This window comes from Lycorma delicatula, chromosome 8 (genome assembly GCF_047948215.1).
Source record: "Lycorma delicatula isolate Av1 chromosome 8, ASM4794821v1, whole genome shotgun sequence".
NCBI classification, from domain to species: Eukaryota; Metazoa; Arthropoda; class Insecta; order Hemiptera; family Fulgoridae; genus Lycorma; species Lycorma delicatula.
In genome coordinates this window covers 46,911,996-46,929,359 of record NC_134462.1, presented here as the reverse complement: position 1 = coordinate 46,929,359, position 17,364 = coordinate 46,911,996, and the positions used below count along the sequence as shown (strand labels likewise).

Sequence of the window (17,364 nt, the reverse complement as noted above, 5' to 3'; positions counted from 1 at the left end):
AACGAGCCGTCACTGCTGATAGGACTGAATATTACTTGTATTTCTATAAGCTTGGTTAGTTGATAATGATTTATTTGACTCTGTGAAAAAAAGGTGGAAAATCATTTTTTAATTCTTTAATTACTTTAATAAGCCTGATGTGATATGCTTGTTATACGTAAGAATAATTATACAATTATTAAGAATGACTTTTTTAATTCGTGTCAGGTCGCCTACAGCTGCCGATCTCCGTGAAGCAAGTGATAGCGTCTCGGCCTTTCATCCGGAGATCCCGGGTTCGAATCCCGGTCAGGCATGGCATTTTAACATGCTACGAAATTACATTTCATTTCATCTTCTGAAGTAATACCTGACGGTGGTCCCGGAGGCGAAACAAAAAATGCGCTTACAGTTATGGTCCTGACATTAACCAAACAAAATTTATGCCTTTACGAATGATTCTAAAGCGTAATATATTTTGAACTAAAAAGTCATATAATCCTTTTTAATTAGAAATCACAGTCGTATTTTTATTTTTGGCATTATTTTTATTAGTAGTAATGACGTAATAATTAAATGGCACATTATATTAATTATTTTAGCTCCAGCAGTTTGTAAATTACAGCTATATAATATGTTTCATCTGTAATAATAATAATAATAATATGTTTCATATACTGTTTCATCTCTGACCCTACAATAAATTTTTTTAAACATTTTTAGTTTTTGAGAAATCAAATTAAAATTTTTTTTGTTCTCGTCAGTCACTTGACTGGTTTGATGCCTCTCGCTATTCCTTTTCTTCTATATCAATTTTGTAACCTCAACCCATTTAATACGTCTGCTTTAAATATTTCATCTTTTTTCTTCTATAGTTCTTACTCGTATATTCTACACGTTCTTCCCTCTTCAAATTAACTGAAACTCCGCATCTCTCAATATGTGGTCCATCAAACTAGTTCATATTTTTTATAAGATTCAACTACAAATTTTTCTTTTCATTTCGAATTTTATCATCCCACTTAATTTTCAACATCATTTTGTAACACTACCTTTTAAAAGGCTCTGTTCTTTTCCATTTTTTCTTTTTTTTTATTGCATGTGTATAATTAAAAAGTAAAGCATGATTTTCATGTCTACGAACAAATATTTTCAAGAATTTATTTCACGATAAAAAATATAAAAATACAAATATTTATAAAATATATGAATATGTAGGGCAACATATATAAAATATTTATTTGTAATTAATTAAATATTTGCAGGTTGAGCGATTTGTCAACATTCTCAATTAGGTAGAAAAATACTTAAATAAAGTCATAATAAAAGGTATAATTTTTATATTTATTCATCATCATAGGCAAATACTCAATTACAATTCTTATTTTTACTTTAAAGCTTTAACTAGGTTTGTATTTTTTTTTAAATATAAATATAAAAGGATTTGCAATTTTTACGATTTCTTTTAAAAATAAAATACAAAAATATTTAAAAGAAAGTAAAATGGATAAATCCTAATAATAAAATAAATATTAATAATTTTTTTTTTTATTGATATTAACTTTTTATATAATTTTTTTTTATATTGATATTATTAAAATCTACTAATCAAATATTATTTCTTTTTTAATACTTTTATTTACTGTCGCATCAACAATCATAGTCATTAGCGCCTTAAATGCATGATCGTAAATAATAAACAATAAACACCAAAAACAAGAAACAATAAACACAAACTAAGCAAAAACCGCTAAATTAGTTCTGCATCCTACTATCAGATAGAAATCGTAACAGTCTTTTTATATATTCCTTCCGGTTTAATATAAAGACTTCATATCTGAGCCGAGGTCTAATTTTTGTCGAGTAGTTCGCAAGATTGGGCAATTTATGAGCAAGTGGTGTACGGATCATTTTATATTAAAAAAATAATTTACGATTAATTGTAATACATTTAAACAAATTTAATATTTATTTGTTTTCACACAAATAAACATAATTACCTATCCTTTTTGAATTGTTGTTTAAATATATAGAGATTTGTAAACAACGTACGTTGTATTCCCGGTTGAATAAATTGTTTGGAATTGATTTTAGCGGTTTTCCTGGAAGTAAATTAATAAATAATCATGTAGTATTAAATTGTACCGATTTAGAGGTTTTATTAATAGGTACGAGCTTGTCGGTATTATTTATCACAAAGCTTTACTAAATATTTTAACAGAATTACTCTACACAAGCTTAAATTGTAATACTGAATAATTAATAATGGATTTGTTATCGACTAAAGGATAAATTTAACATTAAATATATCGTTGCCGTTACAAAAATTGTAATAACAATCCTTTTATCTGTTTTTTTTTTTTATATATTTAATTTAATAATAAACACTTTTATACAATAGAGGTTTTGTTAAATATATGAAAATATATTTAGGTTATATAAGTAAAAAAAAAAAAAAAAAATATATATATATATTTTTTTTTATTTAATCAATAAATAAATAAATAATAAAAACATATATTTATAATTTTAATGAATAAATTAAATAAATACCCGCAGATTTTTGTGTAACATTAAAATACAATTACTTGGAATTTATCCAACTAGCCCGCATACATACATATTATACAAAAGAAAGATATAAGTTAGTATATTGTGGCGGTACACCTGCACCTGCCTCCTTTTATATGTATATATATATATATATATTTTTTTTTTTTCTTAGAAAATACACTGGTAAATGAATAAAGAATATATTTATATAGCTTACATCGTACTTCTATATACCTAAAAAAAACAAGTCAAAAAAAATTATTTTTAAAATATCGTAAGAAACGCAAAAGAAGGTTTAGTTTATTTTATTATCACAATACTTTCAAACTGTAATTTATTTATCACGAATTTATGACAAATCTGTTTTTATTGTAATAAATTTATCTTAGTCTGTCCCTTTTGTTTTTCTTTTTAATTTCATTGTGAAAGAACTAATAAAAGAACTAAAAGGGAAATTTGAAACAGAAGTAACAGACAGTCTAAGAAAAAAATAAAAATATTAAGAAATATAAAAATGTAACGAATGTTATAGATTCATTGGTAGAGAAGAAATTCAAATTGAAAATAAATAACGAGATGAAATAGATAGGAAGATAATATAAGAATAAACAATAAAAAAAAAAGAATATAAGTTATATCATAAGTTACAGAATTTTATTACTTAAGCTGGTTTTCTTACACCGGCCGTACAAAATCGGCGGCTTAAATATGCTCACCCAGCAGCCGCATGCGAACTGGAAATAAAAATCTTATTGCCGTTATTGGTAAAACGTCATTCTTTTGTTGAAGAGATGATTCTGTTACGTCACCTCCGTAACAGAACTCTACGAGTTAATTGGGTTAATCCATTATTAAAATTACGGAAGGAATTCTGTTATACTTTTTGAAGATTTAAGATTGTATGTATTAAAATTTTTTAATAATATTCGTATGATCATATAGATATCATCGTTTAGCGAGTTACATGCACCTCTGAAAAAAAACACGTGATGGCGTTAAATGTAACATCATTACAGGTAGGTAAGAAATTGTATAAAACCAGTGGAGATAACTGTTATCTTGAGATAAAAACTAAATTATTACAAAATTTATAAAAGCATAGTTTTTCAACAGGCTGAAAAAAGGTATTATTTCTTAATTATCTTATATTTATCTTCATTGAATTCCAGTTTATTAAAATTTTACGAAAACGTTTCTATTCTTTTTTTTTTGTAATGATTAATCGAATAAATAATACTATCTTATACTTATAGATTTGCAGAAAAAACAATTTTTTACAGCGGTATAGGTTAATTTGACCTTGAAGGCAGTACTTGTATTTTTATGTTAAAAAAGTCGTTAGGTTACTTAATAAAGAGGTTTTTAATTCGAACTAAACTGAAGAGAAGAAGCTTGCGGTATACTCTCCTAAAAAGAAGGAAAGGTTACTGAGCAGGATCAAGATTTAATAAATACGTATACGTAATGAATGAAAAGAATGAAATTGTTATTAGAGATAAATATTACAAAAAGTTATATGAAAAAGATAATTGAGGGTTTTGGATTTATGAAGTACGAGGCTTAGAGATTGATGATATTGAATGGAAAAGAATGGAGATGTGTGACGTACTAAACAATTTATTATGGAGTAAAAAAAAATTCTCACATCTGTGACAGAATCAACGATCTTTTTTTAAAAACGTATCAAACATGACACTAGTCAACACAAAATTTGTATCTAACATGTTAAATTTTTTCTCACTATAATTTGGATGTTGATTTCAAATTTTCTATTGAAATTGTGTTACTACATAAAGGCTTTACGTAAATCGTAGATTTGTTAAATGCTTTTATAATAAACTCATTTTGATCAACTACTGAGTATAATTAAAAATAATTTTTGTATTTTTACTATTAAACAATACGCATACATGCTTAATAAAGAAACAAAAATATACTCGTATATAAGGCTACATTCTCCGAAAAAATAACCTCTCAAATACATTCGACATAGTAGGCAGCTTATTGGTTTGTACGAGAATATATCATGAACATGTTTACCTGGTTTCGGGTAAAACTGTGTTCACGCAAAACACCGCATGATTTATATACCGGTATATGCTTATACTCGTGTGTGTATACGAGTATATATATATATATAAATCAGATAATAATAAATAGCCTGATATTATTACATTTATTTTAAAATAAAATATCCAGAAGATTTGTCGGAAAAATGTCTATAAAATAAGTATTAAATATTACACATTAAAAAGATCTTTCTTTATTTCACTATCAGTAAATAGTATCTTTACATCGTTTTCCCGTATCGTTTTTGTACTTTGATCAAGAGACAATGCTTTTTGTTTTATGTTGCGTTTCTTTGGTACATCTGTTTTAAAAGGACTTACTTATTCTTTTAGCTTACTTATACGGGTATTTTTTGTATTAATTTCTATATGAGCAATTTAAAAAAGAATCGTAAAAAACATAATAATGTATGCTATAAAAAAATACAAATAATATTAGAAGTATTAGGATAGGTTCCAAATTCAGTGTTAGTAAGTTGTTAATATTTTGTTTTTAATTTTGTGACAAGTAACTTGCAAAAAGTTAAAATTTAAATAAGAATTGGAAAAAATAGTTTTTATTATTATTAGGAATAAAGGGCATTATTAAATCTCCCAAATAATAATTTTATTATTTTTATTATAACCTACTTTATTTGATCAAAAGTTCTAAAACAGTTGCTGTAATTTAATTGATCGGCTTAATTAAGTTTTATAAAAAAAATATTTTTTACCGTTATCTACTTAAGTATTCTATTTTTTTTTAATCAAGAATCAGGAACAGAATATTTTAAACATTGTGAAAATGTACAGAAGATAATAATCTACTCGGTATGAGTTTAGTAAATTTTTTTATTTATTTTGTACTTGGTAATAGATAAAATCTTATGAGAGAATTATAATAATAATAATACTAGTGATATAATAGTAATAATGAGTAGTTAAAACTATATATAATATACGTTACAATATAAATCTAACGTAAGAGAATATTTGACTGGTTTTCAGTTTCCCAAGCATTCATTGTATATTGTATGTGTGTATAATACTATAAAATGTGATGTTTGGGAACCAAGCTAACCTTGGCCTCCCAACTAGTAACACTGTGTACTTGTATATATATACATATACTAGTGGAGTGAAACAGTTTGGTGTGGTCTTTTGGTAAAGGTCCCGTCTGTCCTGACAATAACAGGTGTTTGACGAGACTAGACTAGTGGACGGGACTGCTAATATGCCGCGTGAGCCCTTTAAAATTGATAACATTTGACGGTTAAGCTTCGTAATCTTGAAATGTAGTTACCTCATTACCATTGTATTGTGAGAATGTGGTCTGTATGATTCTGTGTTTGTGTGTGTGTGTGTGTGTGTGTGGCTCTGTGTGTGCACATTTACCTAAAACTAGCTTATAATAAGAAACCTTAAAAATTAATACTATCCTGTAAACTGTTATACATCACTGCATATAACTACTCAATATAATAGTGGAATGATCTAGTTAACATTTATAAGAAATTATCAAAAAATCTCTTCCTTTTTGAAACTATTTTTTTTTGTACTTTTTTTATTGTAAAATTAATGCTCTGAAATAATTATGGTTCATGTTATATGAATATTTATATTGTTTCTTAATATAAAAATAATTGTTGAATTAAAATTACTGCTCAAATAGATTTATTTAAAATTAAAAACATTATCACAAGATAGTAAAACCTGATGATTCCTTATAATTAAGAACCGTTACATTACAGAAATAAGTAAAATTTTACAGAGAATGTATTTTGAAAAAAGAAGGATTAGCAATAAAAAGTAAAAAATGCCTACATGCAAAATTATAAGAAGCCAGTTCCCTTTAAAAGATAAAAATTGCAATTTCTGGTGCAATTTATTATTTTGTTTGTATAAATGGCATAAAAAAATACGCTCCGTAAGGGTTTTTTGGCATATATATATATATATATGAAAAATAATTAGAATTATACCATACATTGTAATATGTTATCAAAGAAAACGGGCATCTTAATTTAGACTGTGGATGAAGGCATTCTGTTTCTTTATTTCATATAATAAAACAAATTAAGTTTAGTGATTCTTTCCTCTACTGAATTCAAACTGGGTATTTTTCAAAACATTAAGAAGTAAATTAATTTTTTACTTTACACTATTTATCCCAATATTTATTTTGGCTGATGGATGTAAAGATTTAAGTTCAAGAGAGTCATCTGCGTTTTGTATGTTATTTACTATATCTCTAGGCTTTAAGATGAATAAGTGACGGAATCACTTGCAGAGCTAAATAGAATATCATTATCATTTCAGTGGGGGGTTGCTGATACGCAACCGTATATTTGGCTCAGTGGAGAAGGCAACGGAAACTACTTTAATCCCCATTTTTCCCAAGTAAGTCTGGCATTAGTTCTTGTTAATCTTAAAGATGAATTTTTGTTTTTAGGAGTGATTCGTGACTCAAACTAGGTTGCCTAAAACCGTTACAGAAGTATCACTTACTACAGCATAATAATAATAAAAAATACAATCCCAATAATTATATCTGAGGGAATAATACCATCTACTTTGCAAGTCTTGAAAAACTGAAGATCCAGTGGAAGACCCATGCGCTAATGCAAAGGAGCGTGATAATTGACACCTGCCATGTTGCCCGGAAGGCACTTAGTCAACAATGGCAAGCCTAATCTCGTTGGTATAAATTACTACGAGTTTAAGGAATGTCACCGGCAAAAGTAAAAGCTGTGAAAGTGCGGGATAATAATAATAATAAAAAATTAATATTAAAATATCTATAGAAGTTAGAATGGAACAGAAAAATTGATAAATCAGCAACGAACGAACAGTTCTGCTGCGTGCAGCTTATCTTAAGACTCAAAGTACGCAGTATATATATATTAAAGTGCAACAAGATGCGTGACTCTGGTAAACTATAAAGTGATAAATATGTCTCCGTCTATCACTGACAACATACTCTCATTACTTATGTATAAGTATCTTACAAAAATATGTGTTTGTGTCACACAAAATAAATCTTAGTATTTATTATTATAATTATCAGCCATCGTGGTCTAAGTGTACAGTGAAGGTCTCTCGAAATCTTTTCTTATGCCATTATCTGCCATCATCCAGCTGTCTAACTTTGTCTTATGTAAACAGCTCCTTTGTCGCATTCTGTTTTCCTATTACTGAGGGTACCCGCACCGTATTTATCTGGGCCCGCCTATCATTCAGCTTTCACACTACTAGTCCAGTCCAAATCAATTTTAATAAATTAATTATTTTTAATATCATTTACTTTACTTTTTTTTAAATGGCTATTTTGTATCATCTTCTTACACTTGTTTATTTACTTGATATTTTGACAAATATATACGTTGTGTTCTTAACTGGTCTTTTCTTATCAGCTACGAAAGTGTTCGTCCATAAACTATTTTACCTCTTATAAGGGATTTCAACCAATCACCACCCTCCTGAGTAACTTTGCGCAGTCCAAACCCAAGATATTCCATTATAATACTTATGTTTCTTTAGAAATTTCAAAATTCAATATATCTTAAAAAAAGTTTACAAACGTTTCCTTTGTACTTATGTAGATAGAAATATTGTATTTAATGTATTGTGAACTAAATGATTTTTAAAGATTTTTTGTAATAAATATATTTTCGCATTATTTTAAAATTATAAAAATTTTCTATGTTGTAAAGTCTGTTTTGTCTAAATGAAAGTCAAACATCTTAAAAATTTTGTTTTTTTTTCAACTGACTTAACATCAATTTTTTTTAGAATTAAATTATTTAAAAATTTCGCTAGTTTTATTTTTTATTTTAAATTTAAAACAGTATAACAACATTATAAAATATGTTAAAAAAGGAAGGAAATTGTAATGTAAAAATTTTTTTAAAGTTATCAAGTATTAAGTTCCTTTTATAATCAAGCATTTTTCAATTTTCAGTGAGCCTTATTTATAATAATTATTCCTAATTCTTTCATTTTGCGATTTTTAAATGATAATTTCGGTTTTAAATTGGTTTAAGTAATCTTTGTTTTTTTTTTTTTTGCTTGATGATTTCGCACATAAGCTTGAGAAAGCTAGTCATGGGATATGGAAGTGGAATTTTGTAGCGTATAAAAAACGTTATATACCTTACCGGGATTCGAACCCGAGACCTCCGTATAAAACGCCGCAAGAACCTCCACTTCGCCACAAGAACTTATTTATAATTACTTTTTTTTAATTTTATTTTACATCCATAAATTTCTCTTAAAGTTGTTTATCATTATTTTTGCCTTAAAATAATTTATTTCAATTCTAACTACTCGAATATTTATTTACAGTAAGTATAAGATAATAATAAAATTTGACTATCCTTGAAGTTGACAAGTAATTGTATCTAGTTTAAGTAAAATTGACTTTGATAATCTAAATAAACACTGGAAATTTTTAAACTGAAATCGTAAATAGAGATATTAAAATAGTTCGTTAAATTGCAATTGAATTTATTTAAAAATTACAGTAAACGATCTTAAAATATATTAAAACTGTAAAAAAATAATTATTAAAGAAAAAAAGATAACGGATTTTTTTATTAAAAATTATAAAAAATTACATTCATTAACTAAATCCAAGTTTCTATTTTAAAAATGTTTCTTCCTTTTGAAAATTAAAACTAATTTGAAAACCAAATATAAGTATAATCTTCTTATATCCTTAAAAATAAATACTTTTAAGTAAAAAATAAAAAAAAATACTGAGCTACATAGAAACATTTTTCAATAAAAAAAATCGATTAATTTGGAAAAAAATTACACAAGATATTTAACACAAAATTATTATTTTATATAAATGGAAAAGAAAATTCTTATTTTTATAAAATGCTAATTATTTTTTTCTTTAATTTTTTATTTAAAAAAAGTAACAAAACATAGTTTATTTTAAAATGTTGAAGCAATTATATAATTAAGGTTATTTTATAATAAGAAAAAAAGGAGATTAATGAGAAAAACGAATGTACTAGTTTTGAGGTAGGACATAAACATTAAAAGAGATTAGCAAAGATTTTAAGTTGAGTATTTAATTAATGTATTTTTTATACATAAAAAATGAATGAAATATGATTAATATTAGTAATTTTTTTTTAACTTATATAAATTAGAGCTGGAAACAATATCTGTTAAATTTTCCCAGTATTTGATACGATATTAAAAATAAAAAAATTAATTCATGCTATTTCATTTTTATAACGTCTCATTTAGAGAAAGAAAAAAATCCAATTGTAAACTATTAGACTGAATTATAATTTTTAAACAAATTAAACAATTACTGTAGTTCCATCATACTAATATATAAATCTGAAAGTTTGTTAGTTAATCACGCAAAAACTACTGCATGAATTCCGATGAATTTTATTTTTTGTAGATGGACATATAAGTTACAAAAACCCCGTATCACAATTTAATTTTTTGAAAAATTAAATAAGTAATTTTGTAAAAAAAATATTAATTTGTGTAAGTGTGAATTTTTTCATTAAGAGAGAACTACCATACCGATTTCGATGAATTTAAAAAAAAATTATTTATTTTTTATAGAGAAACATATAAGGTAAAAAAAAACCCGCAAGATGAATTTCAATCAGCATCCAGAGCTTAATAAGTGGTACTTATTTTCATTGGTTCCAGAGTTGTAGCCAAATGAAATTTTAATTAATGACATATTTGGATCTTAGAAGGGGAAGACACATCGGTTCGAATCAGAGTTCATCTCCTTTTTTTTAAAATTTAATTATATTGATTTATTAATAATTATTAACCTCATTGTAAAAAAAAATTACGATGAATAATAATAATAATAAAAAATAAATAAATAAATAAATATATATATATATATATGAAAAATAGCAGAAGTTTTTAATGAAATAAAATTTTATGTACTTATCATTTTAAAAAAATATGTAATTTAATAAGCGTACAATATAGTCATATGTTGTCCACATCAGATTTTTTAATTTGATATCGACTTCAAAATTTATCGAAGTTAGAAAGTATTATTTTCAATTAACTATTTTTTAATTTGACTTTACTTTTTTTAAAGTTGACAACATTTCATTAGTATTTCCCTATTTTTATCCTATTTAAAATATGAAATCTATTCATCGGCATTTATACTAATTACAGGTTGTAATTAATTATAAAAGTAAGATTAATCCTAAATACTAAGCCAAAAATGTAAAGCAAAATATACCGCAATGAATTAATAAAAAGATTTCTAAATTATTTTTGTTTGTTTTTATTTTTAACCGAGGGATCCTTAAACATTGAAAAAAAAGCAGTGAAATTTATTTTCAGATTGATTACTTAATACTCGTATTACATTAGCCGAGAAAGAAATAAAACAATATAGTAGACCTATGGAATGAGATGAAGGGAAATGAAATATTTATGAAATTCAGGAATCTCTCTCCCTCCGAATAAACGACAGTATTTGGAAATCGAATAATTTTTTTTAAAACAATATTTTTTTAAACATAGCTATTTCCTGTACGAGAAATAACGATTTGAGCAAAAAAAAAACTATATATATAAAAGTCAGAAAAAAACCAACCGGATGTAAAGGAAATAAAATATATTAAAACGATGCAACACCTTAACAATTCTAATAAACAATACTCTTTTATATATAAATACATTTACTGAACAATTTTAAAATAAAGAACAACTTTGTTATATTTTATCAGATAAAATCAATTTACGAAATAAAATAGACGCCAAGAGAAAAAAATAAATAAAGGAAGTAACAATTTAAAAGAAGAAGAAAAACTGAATGAGATCGACTGAATCAGAATTAAAAGAGAGAAGGAAAATTTTAAGAAAAGGGAAAAACACTGTAGTTAAAATATAACCCTGCGTCAGCACCACACTTTCTTGCTGCTAGTTGGGTCTTGAATGTTAGGTCGGTTGTAAATCCACTACAAGTTATTTTAACTTCTACCCATTCCCTAGAAAAGTTTTTTCTTCGTCCTTACTTAAGTTTAAAAAGCACGTCTTTTACTTATAAATAAACATTTTAAAGAATTTTTTCGTAATGTTCTCTGATTTTTAATTGAAAGTAAAGACCAAACATAACAATGAAAATTTAATTAAATTTATTCTTTCTTTACTTTTATAAATTTAAGCATAATATTGTAGGCTAATTATATTTGTCTAGAGAATTGAGAGAAATTTATTGGGGGTAACAGCTGAAACTGATGTATTAAGAATCATTATTTAACAAGATTGCACACAAATCACCCTAGATTAAATTAAAGAATTAAGCTATACTTAAGTCCAAGCTTAACAATATAAAGTTTTATATTTTATATATAAAAGTCTCTCTTAAGAAAAAAAATCTTGAACTCAAAAGATCAGGTTCGAAACTGATCAGAATTTAATCGTTTGTCTTCTTCGTCTAACCTCAGAAATTAGCTATGTAAAGCGAGTTAGATGACAAATATATAATTTATATAAAAATATTTGTAAAAATGTTTAATAAAACATTTTTCAGCTATTTCTATAACCGATTGAAATCTTAATTTAAAGCTTATATTTTACCGTCTTTTCGAAGAAAGTTTCGGTATTACTTTCTATATATAGTTTATATTTACATATATAGAGGCCTATATATAAAGTTTGCGGCTCAAAAATCTCCAAAACTACTTGATCATTTTCATTAAAATTTAGATGTGCTGTAGTAGTGTGTTTAAAATGATGTATATGAAAATTTTATGAAGATTGGTTGAGTTGTTCTGAGTTACGCTCAATTTAAGGTCGATAGCAGTTCGATAGTAGAAATCTCAATAATCGGTATTTTTTCAGACGCATAGTGAGATTGAGGGGTGAAAATGAATTTTCTTTATGTTTTGAGAAGGATTAAAAAAAACAATAATGTAAAACATTTATCGGCTCGAAAATCTAAAAAATAACATAATTGGCTCGAAAAATCTCCAAAACTACTTAATTTAGATGTGCTGTAGTAGTATATCTGAGGTTGTGCATTTGAAAATTTTATGAAGATTGGTCGTCGTCGTTGGTTTTATTTTAATCTCCGGGATCACCTTTAGTTATACTGCTTCAGAAGATAGGCTTCTGAATGTAGCGTATGAAAATGCCTTGCCTTACTGGGATTCGAACCCGGGACCTCCGGATGAAAGGCCGAGACGCTACCACTCGCGCCACGGAGACCGGTGCTCAATTTAAGGTTAACAACAGACAACATAAACTCAATTTGAGGTTTCGTGGATTTTGTATAGGTGTATTTTTCATACGCGCTTACGCAGTTTCACAATGGTGAGTAAATTTAAACATGATACTTATATGTAGGGTCTACTAGTTACTTTTAATTATTTCATCAAATTACTGTTATAATAAATTAATTTTTTTGTAAATATATTTTAATGTTAAATTTAAAAAAAAATGTATACCTCTTTTAGTTTTCTCATTTAATTTATGTTATATATATTGTTGCGCAAAAAAAATCATACAATAAATATTATTCAAAATAGAATAACGAAAAGTCGGTCTTCTTGCGTAGAACTGGGCGAAATTTTTTTAAATTTTCGGGTAAAGTTTTAATCGATTATGTATGTACATTTGTTTCCCCTTAACACTCGAAATAGTTATCAAATTGATCGGTTAATAATCAAGTAAGTACAGGTAACAATCTTAAGATGTTTTAGATTTTTTGTCGAATTACACACTATTTTTTGTTTATTAAATTCAAAAGAAATTTGTAAACTTTTTACCAAATTATCATGGGTATTTTCATAATAGATTTAAAAAAAAACTAACTTAATAATATTTATCGGACACGCAAACCAATCTCAAAGTGTATTATTTTTATTTCATTTAACCAAACATATATATAGACAGGGACGATGTTAATTTCTGTTTAGCTTAAGAAAATATCTACTATGTTACTTATGTACATCCTGATCATTTTTTAATAAATATATATGTAAAGAAAGGTTTTACAAAACCAGGATTATACCGGGTAGTCAATTTAGGTCGGTGGAAACAATATATTTTTCAGCTGTGTTTTATTTATCAAAATTAAAACGGATATAAAAAAAATACATTAGTTTCGATTATTTTTTTATGTTACGTAAATTTTTTATTAAATAGATGTTTGTAAATATTTACAACAATAAGAAAAAGATTTTATCGGTAAATACGCTTTGTAAACATAATAAAAAAAATCAAATATGCTACATTTAAATAAGAATCGGTGGAAGATTGATATCGAGGTCCAAGATTTATGTTAAAATAAATATTCGTACCAGTATTATTCTGTCTAAATCAAACATTGTTTTGTATTACTTGACATAAACATTTTTTTAAAAAGTCTTTCAAGATAATGGTAGCTTTCATTATAAAAGGGAAGAGGAACATATTTATGTTTTAGTTAGAGGACATTTTCAACGCCACATCAAAATAAAATTTCTTTATTATTTTATGAATTTTATTCATTTATTTTATTTTATGAAAAAAAAAATTTTTTTGATTAAAATAAGTTTTTATTCAGTAGTAGTATTTTTAAAGATATTCAAATATTTGAGGTCATTTATTTATTTCTTCTTCGTTTAAAACAAACGTGTATAAATTACAAGAAATTAAACTAAGATAAAAAATAATTAAACATTTCTCGAAGTTATTAGAATGAAAGTATTTTATAATAAACTTACGTCAAACATAAACCGATTAGTAAGTAATAATAAACTTATTAAATGAAGCTTATAACTTACTTCATAATAACGGTAAAAATTCAAGGAAATTTTTATCTTATTTCCCGGTTTTATATTATTATTTTTTTATAAAATAATGAAATAAAATATGTGTTTCTAACCTTTACATAACTTATCTTCTAAGCAGTCTTTTCGAATTATCCTAATCTAATTTAGCAATTTTTTTCAATCAAATATTGTTTTTTTAATTTAGAAATTAGTATATTCATATTGATAGGCTGAATTAAATAAAATTCATGAAAACGAAGTTATATTTGAACATATCTATATATATAAAAGAACATGTCCTGACTGACTGACTGATTTATAAATGCCCAGCAAGAATTACTGAAGATAAATTGATGAAAATTTGTCTACAGTTTCTCCTTATGGTGTAAGTGCACACTAAGAAAACGTTTTTAAAATACCGAGTTTAAAGGGTTAAAATGGAATTTGATTTTTTTTAAATGCCGTTAATTTTTTTTTACTTCCCGGCAACAAATGAAGATATCAACTTAATTTTTGGTGTGTAATTTTCAAGTAAATATCTAAAAAAAATTCTTGATTATTTTTTTAAATTAAACCTTGAAAGGGTTGAAGATAGGTATAAAAATTTGAACAATGCTTGAAAATTTTTCGCATTTCCGATATACTAAACGTGGTATTTACTAGATTGGGAGTTGAAAATATTTTTCAGATAAATATCTAAAAAACCATTTTCGGGTTTTTTTGATTTTCGAATCTTTAAGGGTGCGACGGTGCACCACACAGCGCTTCAACCATCACAGCCAATATTACTGTATGTACGACGGGACTGGCTGCATCTGCTTCCGGTTTCTTTATTAAAAAAAACATTAAAAAAAAATGAGAAACGAAGTACAGTCACTTCCTAGTGGTGTTTGTCGAGTAACGATAAGAACAGGGAAAAATACATTTTTACTCATAGAGAGTACGGGTAACCAGTTATAACTAATATTTTTGAAATAGAGGCTTTGAAACCCACATTCTTAGAACACTCAAAGTTAAGGCCTATACTGACCAAACTGTTGTTCTGAAGAAATTACAAAACACTGGTAGTTTTTATAAATTGAACAGGCTTTAATTTTTATTTGTCATTATTATTATTCTCATAAGCATGAATTTAATGAAAGCAGGGATCCCTGGCTAGACGGGAAGGGCGAGTGAAGCGAGCCCTGACCGGCTAAAAATTCCTTGACCGCGTGGGAAACGCAAGTAACCATATAGCACGAGTAAAGCCGCAACACGTCTGCTAGTATATATACTTATTTTAAAGTAACTGCTTCGGATAGGATATTATACTAAAATAATCGCAACATAGCAGCATATTTTTGAACTTTTGGTCGTATGGTGTGATGTCCACTGTTTATTTTCCTTTAAAAAATATTTAATTAATTACTATATGAAGCGATTAATGAAGTGCAAGTAAAAAATATTTAATTATATTTTTATTTTCAAACAACACTTCTTCCGCAAGTAATAATGAGTATTTTTCTTTATTAGTCAGCTTATGATATATTACTAAAATCTTATGTAATACTATGTTTTTTTTATCATCTTGATAAAGATTAACTGAAGAAGTTAACACATTAACAGATTTTTGTTTTATAAAGAATATTTTATAAAAATAAATATTTGGTATAGAAAATATTCTAGTATAATAAACAAAAGTTATAAAATTATTATTAAGAGCACACTATATACAACTGAGCAGAAAATTGTTATTGTTATTAAGCATAATAGAATAAGATGGGATTAATAGTTAAACAGCGCTGCCATTCTTGTTTTAAGTATGGTGAGAAGGAAAGGATAAGGGGAACTACAAGAGAAAGAGACAGAGATTGACATATATATATATATATATATACATATATATATACAGCAAAACAGATAGAGACCCGTGGGAACTTGTTATGTTAATAAACGTGACTCATTGTTAAACTAGGGGGTTCCCAAATTTGAACTTCAGAGGCACAAACGACGCGATGGTTCTGTCGTGCGGGCGTCAAGCTGCATAGCGAGTGTGTGAAAAAATTGTGAATTGGAGTTATGTCGTGAGCACGTGTATTCTGTTATATGTGTGTGTGTGTGTGTGTATTTGTGTGTGTGAATGTAAGTAGGAGCGGGCGCGTATGTCTGTTACGTGAGAGAAACAGAATAATACAACACTACAACACACAACACCCTGTGGGAATTCTGCTATGAGAGGGAACTAAAGCTGAAACATTAGGGAAGTAGAAAAGAAGGATGTCAAGGATGAAGAGGAAAAAAATATATAAGGAAGAAGAAGAAGAGGAGTGAAAAAAATAAGAAGAGTCAAACCTTTGAAGGGATGGGAAAAAGACTCGGACAAAATTCTTTTCACGACTTATTTGAGGGGCGTCATCATGCTAGTTATTCCTTCCATTTATTATTATTACTACTTTTACTAATTTAATTATATGGTTAGTAAGAGAAAAGACCTATATATATATATATATATTTTATTACTATAAATTGATATGAATGATGTGTATAAAAAATGTTTGTTGAACATTATGATGATAATAATTCATATGTAGCACTCTTATTTTGAACAAATTCGTAACGTTTCCTTTTGTACTAATATAAAGAGGAATTTATATATTCATCAGATTTTAAAAAGCTGCTGATATGATGAGTCGAATTTTTTATTAGTTGATATCCGGAATTCTTTTTATCTCGGCTAAGCCCCAAAAACAGAAAAGGTTGATGCTAATGACTTTAAATAGACTTTAAATTTCGATAAAATGCCTAACGATTAAAAAATGCCTCCGATCTTTGAGATGGAGTGGTACCGTCTCGGCCTTTCATCCCGAGGTACCGGATTCGAATCCCGATCAGGCACGACATTTTCCGTACGCTACAAAATTCCATTTTCATATTCCCACGAACAAGTTTCTTTGGTAAATTAATTCATCGGTCAAAAAATACGGAAACGTTTCACTAAACCCTGTAAAATAAGGTCTCGTTATAATTTATGAAAT

At 26.6% G+C, this 17,364-nt stretch overlaps 1 protein-coding gene across 1 annotated transcript in view; it reads right to left on the bottom strand.

The window, feature by feature from the left end:
* Window positions 1-17,364, bottom strand: part of LOC142329231 (protein scabrous-like) — a 111,731-nt gene that overhangs the window by 41,551 nt on the left and 52,816 nt on the right. The window contains exon 4 of the mRNA XM_075373638.1: window positions 8,585-8,605. Within this exon, the coding sequence (XP_075229753.1) occupies window positions 8,585-8,605 (21 nt within the window). The remainder of the gene's footprint in view (window positions 1-8,584; window positions 8,606-17,364) is intronic.